The sequence below is a fragment of the Suricata suricatta genome, chromosome 9, assembly GCF_006229205.1.
Source record: "Suricata suricatta isolate VVHF042 chromosome 9, meerkat_22Aug2017_6uvM2_HiC, whole genome shotgun sequence".
Lineage (NCBI taxonomy): Eukaryota > Metazoa > Chordata > Mammalia > Carnivora > Herpestidae > Suricata > Suricata suricatta.
The window spans coordinates 33,953,935-33,973,339 of NC_043708.1; the positions used below are offsets into that span (position 1 = coordinate 33,953,935).

The 19,405-nt window shown below is 34.5% G+C and overlaps 1 protein-coding gene across 9 annotated transcripts in view; it reads right to left on the minus strand.

Moving 5' to 3' along the window:
* Positions 1-19,405, minus strand: part of FUT8 (fucosyltransferase 8) — a 291,085-nt gene that overhangs the window by 50,612 nt on the left and 221,068 nt on the right. For all 9 annotated transcript variants that reach the window (XM_029950670.1, XM_029950669.1, XM_029950671.1 and 6 more), the window contains one exon: positions 7,764-8,001. In XM_029950670.1, coding sequence (XP_029806530.1) covers positions 7,764-8,001 — 238 coding nt within the window. The remainder of the gene's footprint in view (positions 1-7,763; positions 8,002-19,405) is intronic.

Here is a 19,405-nt window from a genome sequence, read left to right on the forward strand (position 1 = left end):
GGAAGTGTGTCTAGGGTTTTTCCCTTATTATTTTCTTTACTTTTTTTTTTTTCCTCTTCTTTTTTTGGTGGTGGGGGTGGTTATGTTTAAATGAAGTTGCTTTTACAGCACCAAAGACTTAATCATCCATTTCCTATATAAAAGGCAGCTACTTTTTTGCATGGACCTCAAGTACATTGTAGAATAGAGGTGGAATTTAAGGAAAGATATTAAGCAGGCTGTGTTTTAGCTTATGGGCAAGTAATAAATTATATCATGTATCTTGAATGTATCATAGATAAGCTGCTATATAACGATCGCCACTTCAGATAGCTGTGAAATTAGGTGATTAACTAGTTGTTACTTAACCTTCTAATTTCTGTATAAGTCTAATTACATGAAATAGAAGTTGGTGTTTTGATTTTTTACTTTGCTTTTCTGTTTGGAATGTCATTGTAACTACTGTATTGTAAATGAAGGAAAATAATTGCATACGTTAAAAAAATAAATTGTGTTATATTTAAAAAAATAATTTTACTTATATACCAGCAAATAAAATTATATGAATTTTCAGGAAAATTTACCATGTTTATCCTGGCAGTTTATAAACCTCTGACTCACTTTCCCCAAGTTTACATGTAACTTAATTTGAGAAGCACTTGTAGGATAAATTTGGAAATAAATATTTATGTGTGCTCACCCTGGGCAAGGCTGTTGTGTGGACAAAGCTTCAGCTCCTTAAACCTGTATTTCTGTATTTCCTAACTACAAATGATATATCAAAGACTTCTCTTTATGCCCTTAAGTGGGAAGCTGAAGATACGGGAAATTTCACAGTTAAAAAATAGTTTGAGTTCTTCTGAGACATACATATAATCTAACTGGTATTTTACGTAGCTGAAACAAAGACCTTTCTTTTATGAACCATGATTAGCAAAACGGAAGTCATATATTTGAAACTCAACATATATGTACCTTATGTACCTGAAATGATACTTGTGTAGGTCAGTAATTCTTCAAAGGAGTAGGACGGATGGCAGAGAGACCTATTAGAAACCTGAAGCATGGACAGCTAGCTTTCAACCATGAATGGCACCAACTCACTCTCCAAGCTATAGAGAGCCCTGTACCACCACCTCTTGGCCCCAAACTCAACCACTTTAAAAAGCACTACTGTTAGCCACTGTTCTAGGTGGTAGTAAATCTTCTATCTGAGGTGTGTTGGTATAGAAAATGTATTGAGATGGAGGCTAAGGTAGCTGCAGGGGAAACTGTTTGGTCCAGATTTCTACTATGATTAAGTGGTGGGTTTACTAAGCACAGAGATATTTTAATGTCTAGAAGTTTTTCTCAGAAGTTCTTTCTCCTCTCTGGCTCTCTTTCAATTTTTTCATTTAATCCTACAATTTTAAAAAGGAAAAGCTATATGAAGCTCCTATATAGGTTTAATTTTCATCTTAGAGTAAAAAGATAACTTTCCTGTTGTTGCAAGTTATAATCTAACAATATATTCCATTATCATGTTTGTATTTTAAAATCAGGGGACCAAACATACATAATGAAAATAGACTGTATGTGAAAATCATCTGTATACCTGTGACAGCTTTTAATCATTTTCCCTTGTGATTACAGCCTATAAAAGTTGACAGGGAGGTAGGTATTGAGTATCATGAGCTTTTTGTAGAGCTAAACTGAAGTTCAGAAGCTATAATTGCTGAAGTTCAGAAAGCTAAAATGACAGAAGTAAGATCCTTTATAATAAAACTCATAGTTCAGGATCTTTTCCTCTTTGTTACATTACCTAACCAGAGATATACAGATGTTTTTTACAGCATAAGGGATCTAAAATATTATTTGCGTTTATTCAGAGTTTCTGTTAATCAATCACTAAAGGTTGAAAATGTTATTGTAAAAATGCCACATAGAAGCATATCCATAGTCTATCCTAATAGGTATATTATATCTATAGACTCTTAACCACTTTATTACTTTATCAATGTCAACATGAGATTAGCCGTTATTAAGGGTACATCCTGGCTGGCCCATTTAGATAATTCTAATAGACATCTTAGTATTTTTGTAAAAGTTAACAATATTAGTTCACAGGAAAATCTGAAGTATAATTTAATTTGTGCTTTGCTTTACTTGGTAAAGATTTTCCTTTTGATATAATAGATATTTGCTTAAAGAGTTTAATGGTAGAACTACCATGTTGATCCAGCAATCCCACTTCTGGGTAGGTATCTGAAGGAAATGAAATCACTGCCACAAAGAGATATCTGCACCCTCATGTTCACTGCAGCATTATTCACAATAGCCAAGACACAGACAAAACCTACGTGGCCACCAATGGATGAATGGATAAAGAAATACACACACACACACACACACACACACACACACACACACACACATTATTTGGCCATGAGAAAGAAGGCAATCCCAGCATTTGTGATAACATGGATGAACCTTGAGGACATTATGCAAAGTGAAAATCGGTCAGAGAGATCTCATTTGTGTGCAGAATCTAAAAAAAAATCTGAATTCACAAAAACAGAGAACAGAGTGGTATTTTTTGCCAGAGGTAGGGAAGGGTAGGGATGGAGGGTAAGGGTGAAGGAGTTCAAGAGGTACAAATTTCCAATTTAAAGATAAATTAGTTCTGGGGATATAATGTACACCATGATGACTATAGGTAACAATACTGTACTATATATTTGAGAATTGCTAAAAGAGTAAATCTTAAAAGTCCTTATCACAAGAAAAAAATATTTAAGTTGTGAGATGATGGATATTAACTAAATTTACTGCATTAACTATACTTTCACAATGTATACCTATATCAAATTATAGGTTGTACACCTTTAAACTAATATAATATGAATTATATCTCAATGAAACTTGAAAAATAATTTGATTAACCAAGCTAGAAGACTGAATTACCCTTATTTTCTTTACATATAAAATGATAATGCAAAATTGTTGTTATATAAATTATCCAATTTTTAAATGCAGGGAAAATAGCATTATAGAAGTGTTTTAGATAGTTAATCAATAAAAATATTGTTGTTTTTTCTGAATTTTATGACTTTGTAGTATTTGTTAGTTTTTAAAATTTTACCAAGAGTAAACTCTAAAAAATATTAAAAATGAAACAATAACTTTTTAATTAAAAAAAGTTTAATGGTTCCTAGCTAACATCAAGAGCCAGCTGAAAGCCAATTTTTCTCCTCTCTGGTGCAAAAATTAAACAAAGAACTTTCACTCTTGAATTAAAACCTATTGGTTTTAGGGAGGAACAAAATCATACAACCATCAAACAGAAACTGTAGGAGTAACACATGTTTTCAAACCAAAACTTCAGTCTCTCAATAATCAAACTCTACAATGAAGAAAATTCTTCTACCTGGCTGACTCCTTTGGGTCTTAGCTTAAAAGTCACTTCTTCCAAGGGTGCCTGGATGGCTCAGTTGTTCTGACTTTGGTTCAGGTCATGAGCCTGTGGTTTGTGAGTCTGAGCCCCACATCAGGCTCTCTCTCTACTGTCAGTGCAGAGCCCACTTCAAATCCACTGTCCCCCTTTGTCTGCTCACCTCCTGCCCCGGCTTGTACTCTCTCTCTTTCAAAAATGTATAAATATTTAAAAAAATAAATAAAAGTCTCTTCTTTCAGAAAAGTACCAAATGTGTATTAGGTAAGAGCTTCAGAATCCTATCAACTTGCCTATATCATATGTTAATAGTCCATTCAGCTGCCTGCCTTTCCCCCTAGGCTGCCCCTGACAGGGCAGGAACTGTATCTGGCTTCCTCACACAGTCCAGCATGGTGCCTGGCACACAGCACGTGCTTTTCCTAAATTACTTTTATTTTAAGATTGCCTCCAGATAAGGATGACAAATAAAACTCTTTGACTAAAAAAAAAATCTTTTTGAAATGAGGTATGGAGAGAAGGTAACCACCAGTTTGGATATCTGAATATAGCAAATGGCAATATACCTGAAGATATACCTAAATCAGGCATCTCTAGGGCAGTAAATTTTATATTTAGAAACATTTTTTGTTACTAGCCATTGTTTTAAGAAAATTTTCTAAAAAAAAGAATTTTCTAATTGGATTTACCAAATTAAGTCAGTTCAATTTACTACATATTTATTAAGACTGTGAGAAAAGACAAGAGAAGGAAATACAAAACAGCCGAAGTGTTTTAACTGCTAATCTGAGTAAATGTTTAATTTTTAGAATGAAAAAAACAGTAGAGAACTAAGTTTAAATGTTGTGGTTCTTTGTTGCTAAATACCTATTCAAGAGTATTTATATCAACTAGATAAGCATTTTATTTTATTTTATTTTTTTAATGTTTTTTATTTATCTTTGGGAGACAGAGAGAGACAGTGTGAGCAGGGGAGGGTCAGAGAGAGAGGGAGACACAGAATCTGAAGCAGGCTCCAGGCTCTGAGCTAGCTGTCAGCACAGAGCCCGATGCGGGGCTCGAACCCACGAAACGTGAGATCATGACCCGAGCCGGAGCCAGTCGCTTAACCGACTGAGCCACCCAGGTGCCGCTAGATAAGCATTTTAGAAGCTGGTCATTGTAGTAGCCTAAAGTAGTTAATATATATTTGAAAAATCAATTAATTGTTGAAAAATACTTCAAACCATTAAATATCAAGATTCCATTCTGAATTATCATAAGGAATCTATTTGGAAGAATCATGGAGTTAGTTCAGGTTTAGGAAACATCTTGTGATATAGAAAAATAAACTGACCATTTTATCAGCAACTTTAGAATAGATACAACATCTATAGGTGATAGGGAAGATTATTATTATTACTTTTAACTGGAAACATAATTTTGAATATTTTCCTTCACTTAACCAAATTACTTACTACAAAGGATATGGTTTCATAAATAATGAAGGAGAAAAACAACTCAACCTACAACAAGGTATGATTTAGCTATTGAAATGATCAGATGTGCATACTAATTCCTGTATTGGTGACAGATTTCAGTAGAAACCACTAAATTCCACCTGCAGGCACATCATGTCAAGTGTGTATAAACAATAATAATTTCATGGCAATGGTGCCAGGGGAAATATTCCAAGATTCTTTATACAAGTCAGTAAAATAACAGATGTAGTAGTTGATTTATGGCTAACTAAAGAATTAATGTTAAAGAGCTTATTAAAATTCATTCTGTTTTCTCTAATTCTAAAAATAGGTTAGATTCTCCAAAAGATACATATACAGATAATGTATATAAACAGAAACAGAAGTGGATGGTTACCACAGCTTTCATAAAAAAATATTCTAAGCTCAAACATAAATCTCTTCCTTCTTTTAGATACAAGATTAGCATCTAAATTATTTTAGTTACAATGAGTTCTGCAAGCATACTGAAAATAATCACTAGTTTAATTAATTAAAGGTGTCCAACAGGCACAGTTTAATTTGCTAGCACAAAGAAAAATATATGATTTTATACAATACCTGTGGTGATAAAATAAAGACCTATTAATTAAAATTTTAATTCTGTGCTACCACGATAAAATGACTTCTTTAAAGTCAGAGACTGCAAATGGCTGAGAAAAAAATACCACTGATAACTCTTAAGTACTGGAAATTATATGGAAGGTTTGGAAAAAGTTATAGGATTCAGGGTAGTAAATAAAATGGGTAATTTTATTTAGTTCCTTGATATTCAGCACAGTCTCCATGCCTGTCATTGTTCTAATGGGTAAGGTGTTTGGCCTGAGTTTATTGGGAAGGATGCAGACTGAAGGTAGGTGAAAGTCAATGTGCCAACCATAGTTCTGTCATTTATAAGCTGCATTATAAATCAGCTGCTATCTACTAGGCCTTAGAATCTTCATAAATAAAAGAAGGATGATTTCTAGAACCTGTTTATAACTTCAAGAAATTCTGCATTTCAAATTCAAGGCTTTTAACCTTCATATCTTGTAGTTACCACTACAGACTACAAAATGCATCAGAAGGGATTAAAAATCAAACCAAATAACTAGTTGTAGCTTCCAGGCAAGGCCAAACTATACACTAAATTTGGTAAGACTAGTGAGGCTAACTTTTTACTTTTCTATTAACTGACTACCATCCCAAAAGTTGCATCTCCTTAGAAACAGTTCAACACAAGAAACTTGCCCTACTCTGGCTATGTACTTTCACACGCAAAGAGGCTTGAAATTAAACTAAGTTCCCAAAATGAAAAAGTTAGCCATAACGAGTTTGACAGAACTGCTTTTCCTGTGTATTCTTAATCCTGATATCTAATTTGCACTAGCTGTGAACTACAGACCAGATCAATGGAAGATGTAATCTCAAAATTAAAGCTCAGCTAAGGTTCTAGATTAAGAGGTTCACTTTAAAACTTGGTTACAAAGAAAAAATATATTGATGTAGACAATAAGGCTCCTAAATCATCCTAAGAAAGACAAAACTCACATTACAATATAATACTTTAAATTCTTATATAACCTTTTACAGAGCAACTGAAAGCACTTTATAAAAATTACCCAGTAAACTTTCCTGCACTTCTGTGAAGAGTCAGGTATTATCTGATATTTTCCAACAGAGGTAAAAAGAAACAAAGGAACTAAAGTTATTTACTTTGCCAATGACAGAGCTGCTCATTCAACATCTAGTGTTTTAAATTTGTAAAAAAAATGGTGCTCAGCTCCATGAGAAATTGTATTTACAGAGATGCCTCAGCGTTTTGAAAAAACTTTGCCTTCTCACAAGATGAAACTGCAGAGACAATGTATTGTCTTCCTTCGCATTTCACCTACTCACTTAGTTCAGTATCTGCCACACTATAGGTAATCAATTGTATATTTATCCAATGAATAAAGGCTATTAGCGATAACTAATAATTACTAGAGTTCATGTATTAAGTACTATGCTAAGTGCATTACATACATTATTTTGCTCAATCTAACCAACAATTTAAAGAGGTAAGTAAATTATTACCTCTCATTTTAGTGATGAGAGAACTAAGGTTAAGTAAGTTGCCCAAGATTACAAACTGATAAAGTGAGGATGTTAACAAAGGTAGCCCACCTTTAGACCCTGTTCAAGGATCATCACTGCAGAAAGCACAGTAGGTTAGCAGTGAGAAAGTCTATACTCTACTTCCTCCATTACTACATTCTTGGAGATGAAGAGAATTCTTGATTGATCTTTATACCTCTTACAGTGTCTAGCACAGCACCTTACTCACATTAACTGCTTCTTGAATAAAATGAAAATTGCATACGCAAATTAGGTTTCGTCGTCCTCCACTGTAAAATGGATAAAAAGGTACCTGCATAGTCTGTCACAGTGGTTCTCAAACTGTGATTCCTGGACTCAGAAACTCTGTTAGAAATGCAGATTCTCAGCACAGAGCCCACTCCCCATGCTCCAGACCTACTCAGTCAGAAGACAGTGTCTTAATAGCCTTCCAGGTGACTCTCTAGCATGAAGAAGACTCATATATTGATCTACCTTATTAGATAATTATGAGTATCAAATGAGCTCAGTAAGAGTAAATTTCATTCCTTAAAAAAACTTAGTGGTTTTGCTAAATCTAGATAAAAATGAACATCAGAAATTAGTCATACAGCATTTTTAAAATAAAATATCCTTCTAGATTCTACCTTGGTTATGTTGAGGAGTCATGGATCCAGAGAAAAAGATGACCATGAGCCATAAAGTTGTGCCTAGAATTCTGATAATTTCAAACACTGCAGTTCAACCCAGAGACATGAAATACTACACAGGCTTCTTACCTGACCAGTGTCCAGTGGAGGTTCCAGATCTGTCCGTGCAGGTCTCACTAACAGGTCTAAACACAGTTTCCCATCCACCAGTAGCATAGCGCCAATTCTGAGATTCCAAGATGAGTGTTCGCTGAGTGCCATATGCAATCATGAAGCAGTAGACCACATGATGGAGTTGACAGCCATAGCCACAGCCTTTGTTGATATTACATACTAGCTTCTTGGCTTTGCTGCAGTCCTTGGGGTTCTATCAGGGAGAAAGACAAAGGTGAAGAGAGGCCATCTTCTGTGTATAAGTGACAAGTGTCAAAAATCATATAATAAGCCAAGACTGAGGCAGTGTATCTTACTAAGCAAAAATATCCAGCTTTAAGGGTTGAATTTCAAAGAATCCACTGCATGTTTATTTTAGAGAGATGGCAGTAAAAAAGAACAGTTGCTTAGGAAACACCACTAAACAAATAATGAAATTAAGCAGTTACATTAAAAAATAATCCTTCGCTTTTCCATCACTCAGAACATGCAAGCATGATCATCTCTGAACTCAACGCTGCATACATTGATGAGATCATTATGAAAGAAGCAAGATAATTTATTTATGCCAGCTGTACTTCAGCATGCTGAGCTTACCTTCCCAGGTGAAACTTAAATTGTTTTAAATAAAAAACTGTAATTCACCTATTAATTCCACCTATCTCCACAGAATTCTAGGTATCACAAACAGAATGTACTCTTTCATTATGGAAGTAAAACCACTGAATAAAAAATATGAGTTCAACAATTATAAAATATCAGTTACAGAACTTATTTTTTAAAAAACTAATGATAGCTACTAGTAATTTTCACAATAAAATTTAGAATATGTTCTACATCGGTTGCCTTGAGGCTGTGTTATATCAATTTATTAATCTTCGAAGTATAATTAATGTACAGTGTAATGTTAGTTTCAGGTACACAACATAATAATTCATCAATTCCTTACATTACTCACTGCTCATCATGATAAGTGTAGTCACCATCTGTCATCAAACAATGTTATTAAAATATTATTGACTATATGCTCTATGTGTACTGTTCACCTCTGTGACTATTTTATAATTGGAAGTTTGTACCTCTTAATCCCTTTTATCTATTTCACCATCTGCCCACCCATTGTTATGCCGATTTTTAATCAGGAGATCCATTTTTCTATTTGTATACTTTGCTTTAAGATAAATAGTAAGTAGTTAAAACAATATTATCTAACAGTGGGTGCAATGGTTAGTTAATGAGACATCCTTTTTATTCTAAAGCTTCAACTCTGCTGTAATTCTTACGGGCTACTGTTAAATATCCCTAGGCATCTTAGTTCTTCAAATAAAATTTTGTTTTGACAAGGACTTTAAACAAGAAGTTTTAAGCTATTCTGTTTGCAAGGTAAGAGAAAGAATGGGTGCTTTCAGGAACAGAATCTTTTCTCTCACAAAGTAAGAAGCAAAGTAACCAGTTCTCAATTTATATGAGCCTTGAAAAATGGCAGTCTCCAAACCACAAATCTATAGCTATTTTCCAAGGGTATCATCTGTTTGGTTCAGCAGAGCCCTAGAAACAAAAGCTAGGAAGGTGAAGGTATAAAATGACTGAAGGAAAAGCTGAGAAGGGGAAATGCAGCAGAGTTACTTACAGAAGAGGTATTTTTTACATTTAAATGTGCCACTGATGCTGGTCTTTTTAGATCAAAATACAACCGAGAGCATCAAGAGCCTTCTGAAGAGCTAGAGTCCTTATAAGTCTAAGAATGTCCAGATAAAAGTCAGCAAGATTTGGTCAATACTGTTTCCCCAATCAGGTACTAGAGTTGCTGATTCTTTTCACTTAAGACTCCAGTTGGTTTAGCAACAAAAGATTTGAGAAGAACAGAACGATAGGTGATAGTTATTGAGAGACCAATATCATTTGCTTTCTATCCAATATTGTATAAGGATCCTGGGAATAAGTAACATGCTCAAAATGATCCACAGCTTTATTATTAACTCAATAGTTTATCAACAGGGCAAAGAAAGAACACAACATTTGTCAGATCTTTTTGTAATTTTAAGAAATGCAGCACATGAATATTTCTAAAATTCATATGAATGAAAAAGAAATATATATATTCATTATATATATAATATATATATATTTTTTAAATAGTTTATTGTCAAATTGGTTTCCATACAACACCCAGTGCTCTTCCCCACAAGTGCCCTCCTCCATCACCACCACCTCTTTTCCCCCCTCCCCTTCCCCTTCAACCCTCAGTTCGTTTTCAGTATTCAATAGTCTCTCAGGTTTTGCGTCTTTATATATTTTTCAATACACTTTTTCTTTTAGAACAGTTTTTCAATATATAGATTTGTATATATATGCCATATACCTGACATGTAATATACCCTATTACATCTTACATTAACCTTCATATTTTTAAGGAAAAAAAAAGGTGAAGGAACAGAATAATTACATGTTTGAAATTACAGACATTTTTTTTTTTATAAAAAGAAGACATATCTGCATTTAAGACACAGATTAAGGAATCTGTGTATCCTGAGTTTAATTAGAATGCAATGTTGCAAGCATAAGAACTGAGTCCTAAGAGAAAGACAGACATGAACAGTTTATGAAATGAAGCTTCATTCAAGGGTTTTAATGTGCATTAACCCAAGCTAAATTGAGACTATTAAATCTCTCTATTTAGTCATAGGTAACATGTAGAAAGGAAAGAAATCCACTGTGGTTGGTTCTGGAATGAGAAAGGCCCACATATTTATAGAGTAATCAATAGAAGACTCCAAGGTTAGCAATAAGAGAAGAGAAAATGAATGACTAGAATGAGAACAGTAAATAAAGCACTAAAGAAGCACACAGTCACAGCCCATTTTTTTAACAAAAATATTTAAAACTGTGAAAAATTCAAAAGATCTTGTTCATACAGGACAGAGACAGTGACAAATAGAAAGAAAAGGAAACCTATGTGTTTCTAACACAAGATTAGACTCAACAGAATAAGAATGTAGAAAAACAACCAAGCAGATATTAATAAGGAAAACAAAGCAACAATTCTGAGATGGGCAGGGATTTATTTAGATGGAAAGAAATCTTACTAGGAAACCCCTTTACCTGACCTAAGTCTTTGTTATCCACCACTGCTACAGAGTGGCACAGAGATTTATACGAGTCTATAAAAGGAAAACAGAATTGTTACACACACATGGGCATGCATATATATGTATGCATCACCTTCAAATTTCTTACCAAATAGCCCTTGTCAATTGCTACTGATTCTGGTTTTTACACTTTCTGTCTGCAAAAGGCTTCAAGGTATGTCTCATCCATAAGCAGGAATATACAGAAGGGCCTCTTTACTATAAAAGCAGTTTTAATTATGCTGACACTTTAACAGAGTAGCTATTTCTGATGATAAAACCTGTTTTAAAATTACTTCTAGTATGCCTAACGCACTTTAGTCTACATTCCCCTACCAGTTATCCAAGAATGCAGGCATATTGCTTTGCTCTATATATGGTGATTATTTAAATCTTTCCCCTTCCTCCCTTTTATGATACTCTCCACTCACCACACACACACACACACACACACACACACACACACACACCCCACATGTGCATGCATAGCATATGATACACTTCCAGCATGAGTGCCACTAGGAAGTACTTCTCATTTGGGAGTAGAAGATGGGTAAATACAGACTGAAAATACCTCCTCCCTAAGTCCCCTGGGAGAGGATCTCACTCCTCCCTCCTGCTGCCTTGAGCATCACTCACTGATCATGTATAGGTGAACTTTTGTTCATTAAATAAATATCTATTAAGCACTTAATATCTACAATAAAACTTGGGTGATGACAATCCAATAGAGTAAAAAATAATACATAAATAATAATAAAACAGGCAACTTAAATGTGGTAAGACTGTGATAAATAAGAAATTAATGAACAGAAGAGGAAAAAATCGTGTACAGCTGGACTAGAAAGGGTTATAAGTAAAACTGTATTTAAGCTAAACCTGAAAAGATATAATGCTAAATAAAAGTACTATTTTCATTATTAAATAGGCATCCATATTGTAAAGAATGATAGTTAACAGCAGAGTAAAATTATAAACTCTCCAAACTATATTTATAATGTGGAATTTTTATGTATAGGATCTTCTTAAAGTCAGATTCATTAATAGGCACGTATATTCTTTTTCTTTTAAATTTTTTAATGTTTAATTTTGAGAGAGACAGAGACAGAGTGCAAGCAGGGGACGGGCACAGAGAGGGAGACACAGAATCTGAGGCAGGCTCCAGGCTCCAAGCTGTCAGCACAGAGCCTGAGACAGGGCTCGAACCCATGAACTGCGAGATCATGACCTGAGCTGAAGTCGGATGCCCAACTGACTGAGCCACCCAGGTGCTCCAATAGGCACATTCTTCTTCCTGGCAATGATGATGATTATACAAGTTTTAGAAATAGGAGGTAAATTTGTCAAAATAACTTGAAACCACATACTCTTATTTAAAGAACTTTGCAGAGAGAAGTTTAAGGGTAGAATTTTGTTCTAATTCAGGCTCTGTTATGAATTAAATTGTGCAATTTTGCTTCATTTTGTTAATTTAAAATTGTGACAAAAATTACCTCCCTCCACAATCTCTTTCTGTTCACACATCCTTCCTTCTCAGAGACACTATGAAACTAAAGGACATAGAATATGCTCACAGTTAATTCAAACATACTATCTCATTTATCCTCATCATCTCAAGAGACATTATTTCACACTGGATAAATGCAGTATTTTTTGCATCTAGTGCTATAAGGTGGCCCAATCATGGACCTTTATAAGCTAACAATATTACATAGCATTTTTACAGTTATAATTTGGTAGCAAAACTATTACTATAGTACATACAAATTAAGAAATAAGGACTTAAGGTAAAATAGGGTGTTTTTTTGTATTCAGTTTCCTTTTCTTCTTTTTTTTTCCTTTTCTTTTCTTTTTTTAAACACTGAGGAATTTCTTCTGATACTGCTGATTTCCAAGAATGATCCCAGATGACCAGAACTGAAAGCCCTATTTGTTCTAGTTATCCTATAAATCAAAATTGAGAAGTATATATTAAAATCAATATCCCTCTAAGCTGGTACATTAAGAGAAGCAGCATCTCTTAAACCTAAATGATTACTAATTCACTAAAAGCATCATTATAATGCTAAAATATTTTAGTCTTTTTTACTTTGGCTAAAATATGAAAATAGTTACTATTGAACGTATTTCAAATTAGGAAGCCAGTGCAATTTCTACTTTGCTAAAAAGAATAATTTTAAATCAACTAGTAAACCACAGTTATTCTTACATTATGTAGGCACTGCTAAGATTTAGAAGTTTCCACTGCCTTCATTTAGTAAATCAGTAGTAACTGTGAATTAATGATGTAACATCACAAAACAGTACTGATTCCGTGGCTTTTAAATTAAATCACCAACAAAGCCTTTTGCTACAACTATTTACATTTCCACACACACAAGTAAAAGACTCTTCAGAGAAATATTTTCCAGCTACCATGTAATTTTTCTCACTTATCTGTTTAGATTTACTACAGACCAAAAGCACTGTAAAGGCTAAATTAACAACAAACAAAAATTAGTCAATATAAACTGGACATAGTATCTCCAGAAATCTCTTGCATAGAGTAAATGCTCAATAACTTTTAGTTCAATTGAATTGCATGTAGGGAGACAAAGGTGATGTCATGCCAACAGTAATAAAAATAAATTGGCGGCAGTGAAGACAGAATTTAGCATTCAGCTCTCCCAATCTATTGGTCAGTGCTCTTATCCATCCTCTCATGATGTCTTTAATACGAAATTCAACAAGAAGTGCAGGCTCAGAGCACTTACCTGGTCACTCCCCTAGCCTTGTGGATATATGTATACTAGACAAATAAAAACTGTATATATTTAAGGTATACAACCATGTTGATATACATATATATACATACATACTAGGTATTGATTACCACAATCAAGCTAATTAACATTGCCATCACTTCACATAGTTACAATTTACTTATTGGTGGGGAGAACTCTTGAGGGCAACTCTCTTAGCAAATTTCAGGTACATAATGCCAGTATTATTAATCATAGTCACCACACTGTACGTTAGATCTCTAGAACTTACTCATCCCACATAAGTGAACCTTCATACCTGTTGATCAACATCTCATTTCCCTCATCTCATTTCTCCTGGTAATTATTGCAATACTCTCTGCTTTTATGAATTTGACTTTTTTTTAGATTGCACAGATGAGATCATTCAATATTTGTCTTTTTGTGTCTTATTCACTTAGCATAATAACCTTCAGGTTCATCTACCTTGCAAAAGCAGGTTTTCTTATTTTTGTGGCTGAAGGACATTCTATTGTATATATATTCCACCTTTTAAAAAATCCATTTATCCATTGACAGACACATAGGTTGTTTCCATATTTTGACTATTTTGAATAATGCTGCAATGAACAAGGGGGTGCAGTATCTCTTCAAGATGGTGATTTCATTTCTTTCAGATATATACCACTGAGAAGTGGGACTACTGTATCAACAGTAGTTCTGTTTTTAACTTTTTGAGGAATCTTCATACTGTTTTCCGTAATGGCTACACCAATTTACATTCCCACCGATGGTGTACAAGGGTTCCCTTCGGTCCATATCCTTTACAAAACTTGTTATCTTTTATCTTTTTGATAATAGCCTTTATAATGTGTGAGGTGATTTCTTAGTGTTTCTTGATTTGCATTTCCCTGATGATTAGTGATCTCCTGATCATTTGAAGGTCTTCTTTTAAGAAATGTCAATTCAGATCCTTAGTCCATATTTTAGTTAGGTTTTTTTTTTTTTTTTTTTTTTTTGCTATTGAGTTGAATTCCCTATACATTGTGAATGTTAACCCCTTATCAGAAACATGGTTTGCAAATATTTTCTCCCACTCTTTAGGCTGCCTTTTCATTTTATCCATGATTTCATTTGCTGTGCAGAAGTTCTTTCGTTTGCTATAGTCACTTGCTGATTTTTACTTTTGTTGCTTTTGCTTTTGGTGTTATATCCAGTGCTCCCTTCGGCAGCACATATACTAAAATGATGTTATGTCCAAAAAAATCATCATCAAGAACAATGTCCAAGGAGCTTTTCCTCTATGTTTTCTTCTAGTAGTTTTATGGTTTCAGGTCTTACATTTAAGAATCCCAGGGACCCTTCCAGCAACTAATAGCTTTCCTTATACAGGATGGAGTTAAGCCATAGACACCTCCTATTTCCAATGAAAAGAGGTCAAAAAAACTAAAGGAATGAGCCAGATAAGTTAAATTTTATTGTATTCTTTGTCTGCTCTAATCATAAAACTAAACAAGTTTCTAATTTGTTTGTTTAAAAAGATCTGCAACATCCAGCTTTGTGTTATAATGAAGAAAAGATTCATTAACAGTGTGGTGAAAGCATTTCATTGTATTAGAAACAGTCTGATTTTATTTCTCTAAAATTATTTTCTCAACCAAAGCAGAAAAGGTAATGAAGCAAATAAGAGAATTGGAGTACTGCATTGTGGTAATTAAAATGAAGACTCTGGGCATAGTTAATAACCATGAAAGAGAAAGTTAAAAGCATTTTCATTTTTAAAAGCCAGTACTGGAAATTATTGTCTCTTAACACATTAAACAAGAATATTTTCATAGCAAGTTAAGATAGTATTGAGCTGTCCTTTCTACCCCTCTAAGAAAGAACACTTTGTTGCAAGTAGTTAAGAACAACACAATAGCTGAGGCACAAGTACTCTACGAAATGCTACAGGAAATCAATTTCCCTGTGGGTATTTTATAAAATTGTTAAGTGTGGAAACAATGGAGAAAAGATGTCAAGATACATAGTTAACATACAGACTGTAACCCTACACACTGAAGCAAAGGCACATGATTACAGTTATAGAAGAGGAAAGATCTTGATAATCAACAATTGGCTTACTTTAAATGCATTTTTAAACATTTTACTCTGCCTAGAAGTCTCTGTTGAATGTCTAAAGCCATTAAAAAAAAAAAAAAGCCAAATTCTACAAATCCAGTAGAAACAACAAACATTATAGGGCGTTTCTATTACTGGGTGTCATTGACACAGTAGTCTGTCATCTCTGGATATTCCAGGTGATCTTTAAAAAAAACCTCTGTTTCAGGTTCAAAAGGCAAGTACACTAGAGCACTTTGGTAATATTTTCTGTTACTATAAAAGCCACAAAAGAAAGTCAGAGAAACAATGAGATGCATCCAAGTCTAACTCTCTCATTCAAGAATCTAATGTCAACAAAAGTCTCTCCAAGGCTAGAGAAGAAAAGCTAAGTTACCCAAGAAGCCAGATTCTGCCAATGCTACACAACCGTACAGAAAATACACAGCCTCAAGCACCTTTAATTTTTCTCCATAAGTTTATAGTCTGATTCCCAGGTGTCAGAACCAGCTTAACTGCTCAGTCTAAAAAAAAAACTCAGTTTCAAAATTAAGGCTGAATGTCAGAAATGTCCTCCACCACTTTACTTAACAGGCCTAATTATGCTCTCCTTCCTCAAAACCAAAATTCAGGGAGGATACGGCAGGTACTCTTTAAAAAAGGAAAAAAAAAAAAGAGGAAAGGAATAGGAAAAAGATGGGGAAGGGATGAAGGAAAGGAAGAAAGGGAGAAGAGAGAAGAGGGAGGAATGAGGGAAAGGGAAGAAGTGCTGGAGAGAAAGGGGAATGCGGAAAGAAGAGAGAGAAGAGGGAAAGGAGGAGAAAAGTAAAAGCAAGTTTGGAACTGGCTAGCCCAGATCAAAAGATGAAGTAGAGAGCAGACACCAAAGAGAAACACTAGTTGAAACTTTGTGCAAAAGCTGTTGCAAATGTTTTGTTTTGTTTTAAATAAAGGTCAGAATAATTTACACTCTTTTGCCAGCACCTCCATCTGTAAAGTGCCACTGGTCCCTGTAGCGCAGGTACTTCCAGCACCTATCTATTCACTGGCTTTTAAATCAAACCATCAACAATAACTAAACCAGATTCAAACCCTGCTGTCTCTTCTTTGGATAGGGCATTGTTCCATCTCTCCATGTAGCTATCCATGCACTAAGAATCCACTGTTGGCGAAGCATAAATTTATTTTAAAACTCCATTTATTATTATTTTTTAATGAAAATACTCTTAAGACCATTTTTCTCATTGCCTCAGTTTAACACTGATCTAACCAATTCAGGTTATTAACTTTTAGAAATCTTTAACACTGTATTTTTTGCTACATATTTTTAAATAATTTAAGAACCACAATGAATTGCAAAAATAGCAGAGAGTTACCATGTACCTTCCACACAGCTTTCCCCAATGAGATTATCTTATTTAACCACAGTTCATTCTCAGGAAACTGACATTACATAATATTATTAACTAATATATAGACCTTCTTTGGATTTCACCAGGTTTTACATGCACCTTTTTTTTTTTTTTAGGAGGGTGGGGTGTAGTGGTTTATAGTTACTATCAAATTTTATAACATGTATGGACTCATGTAACTACTACTTACAATCATGATACAGACTATTTATCAAAACAAAGACATTCTCTTACACTACTCCTTCCTCAAATGTTAATCTCTGGCAACTACTGATCTGTTCTCCATGATAATCATTTAGTAACTCTGAGAATGTTAATAAATAAAACCAGTCAGTGTGAAGGCTTTTGAGACTGGCTTTATCACTTAGTATAATGACCTTGAGATCCATCCACGTTATTATGTGTATCAATAGTTCATTCCTTTTTATTACTGAGTAGTCGTCTGTTATGTGGATTGTACCACAGTCTACTCACCCACTGAAGGGCATATGGGTTGTTTCTAGCCTTAGGGTATTACGAATTTAATTGTTACACATGTGAGTGTACAGACTTTTGTGTGGACATGAGTTTTTATTTCTGTAGCATAAATACACAGGAGTATAATCACGTTGTTTCCCAGAACGACCGTATCATTTTACATTTCCGTAAGGAATATATGAGAGAGCCGGTGGCTCCGAATCCCGGTCTTCTTTATGCGAGCCACTTCCGATAGGGGTGTGGTGGGACCTCATTATGTTTTCAGGTCACATGTTCTAATAGTGGATGATTTTGAATATCTTTCCATGTGCATGTTTGTTAACCATATATGTTCCTTGGTAAAGTTACCTGTTGAAAACTTTTGTCCATTTTCCAACTGGATTGTTTCTTATTGTTGAGATTAAAGAATTCTTGGGGCACCTGGGTAGCTTAGTCAGTGAAGCATCTGACTCTTGATTTTGGTTCAGGTCATGAATCTCAGGGTGGTGGAGAGCAAGCCCCTGTGTCAGGCTCCACACTGAGCACAGAGCCTGCTTAAGATTCTTGCTCTCCTTCTCTCTCTGTCCCTCCCCCACTCACGCACATGCACATGTGCTCCCTCTCTCACTTAAAAAAAAAAAAACAACAACAACTTAAAAAAAAAGTTCTTAATTCATTCTGGATAGGAGACTTGCTGGAGATGTGATTTGTGAAGTTTTTCTTCCAATCAAGTCTAAGGTTTGTCTTTCATCCTCTTTAACGGGGTCATTCACAGTGCCAAAGGTCTTAATTTGATAAGTTCGATTTGCTGATTTTTTTTTCTTTTAGAAACCATTCTTTTGGTGTCTGTTTAAGAACTTTTAGCCTAGGTCACAAAGATTTACACCAACATTTTCCTCTAAAAGTTTTAAGGTTTTACATGTCACATTTATTTCATCTGTCAGATTTACTACCCATATTCAGTTAATTTTATGTAAAATGTGAGGTTTAGGCCAAGGTTCATTTTTTCCCCCTGTGAGATGTCTAATTACTCCAACACCATTTATTGAAAAGATTATGCTTCCTCCATTGAACTGCTTTTGCATCTTTCTCAAAATTCAATTGCCCACTCATAGGTATACACTCAAAAGAACTGAAAACTATTACTCAAATAAATACATGTGGAGATATGTTAAGAGCAATGCTATTTTGAAATGCAAAAGGCAAAAACAATCCAAATGTCCATCAACAAATGAATGGCTGAACATACTTTAGTAAACTCACACAACAGAATATTACTCAGCCATAAAAAGGAATGGAGTACTAGGGGTGCCTGGATGGCTGCTCAGTCGGTTAAGGCTCCGACTTCGGCTCAGGTCAGATCTCACGTTTGTGGGTTCGAGCCCCGCGTCAGGCTCTGTGCTGACAGCTAGCTCAGAGCCTGGAGCCTGCTTCCGGTTCTGTGTCTCCTTCTCTCTCTACCCTTCCCCCTCTCCTGCTCTGTCTCTCTCTGTATCAAAAATAAATAAAACATTAAAAAAATTTTTTTAAAAAGGAATGGAGTACTAATATATGCTACAACATGGATGAAGCTTGAAAACATTTAACTAAGTAAAGTCAACCAGATAGGAAAAAAATCACATATTGTATGATTCCATTTATATGAAATATTCAGAGTGGGTAAATCCATACACAATGCAGATTGGTGGTTTCCAGGGGCCATGGAAAGAGGAAATGGGGAAATGGAGAGCACCTGTTTAATGAGTATGAACGAGGTTTTCTCTTAAGCCGATGAAATGCTG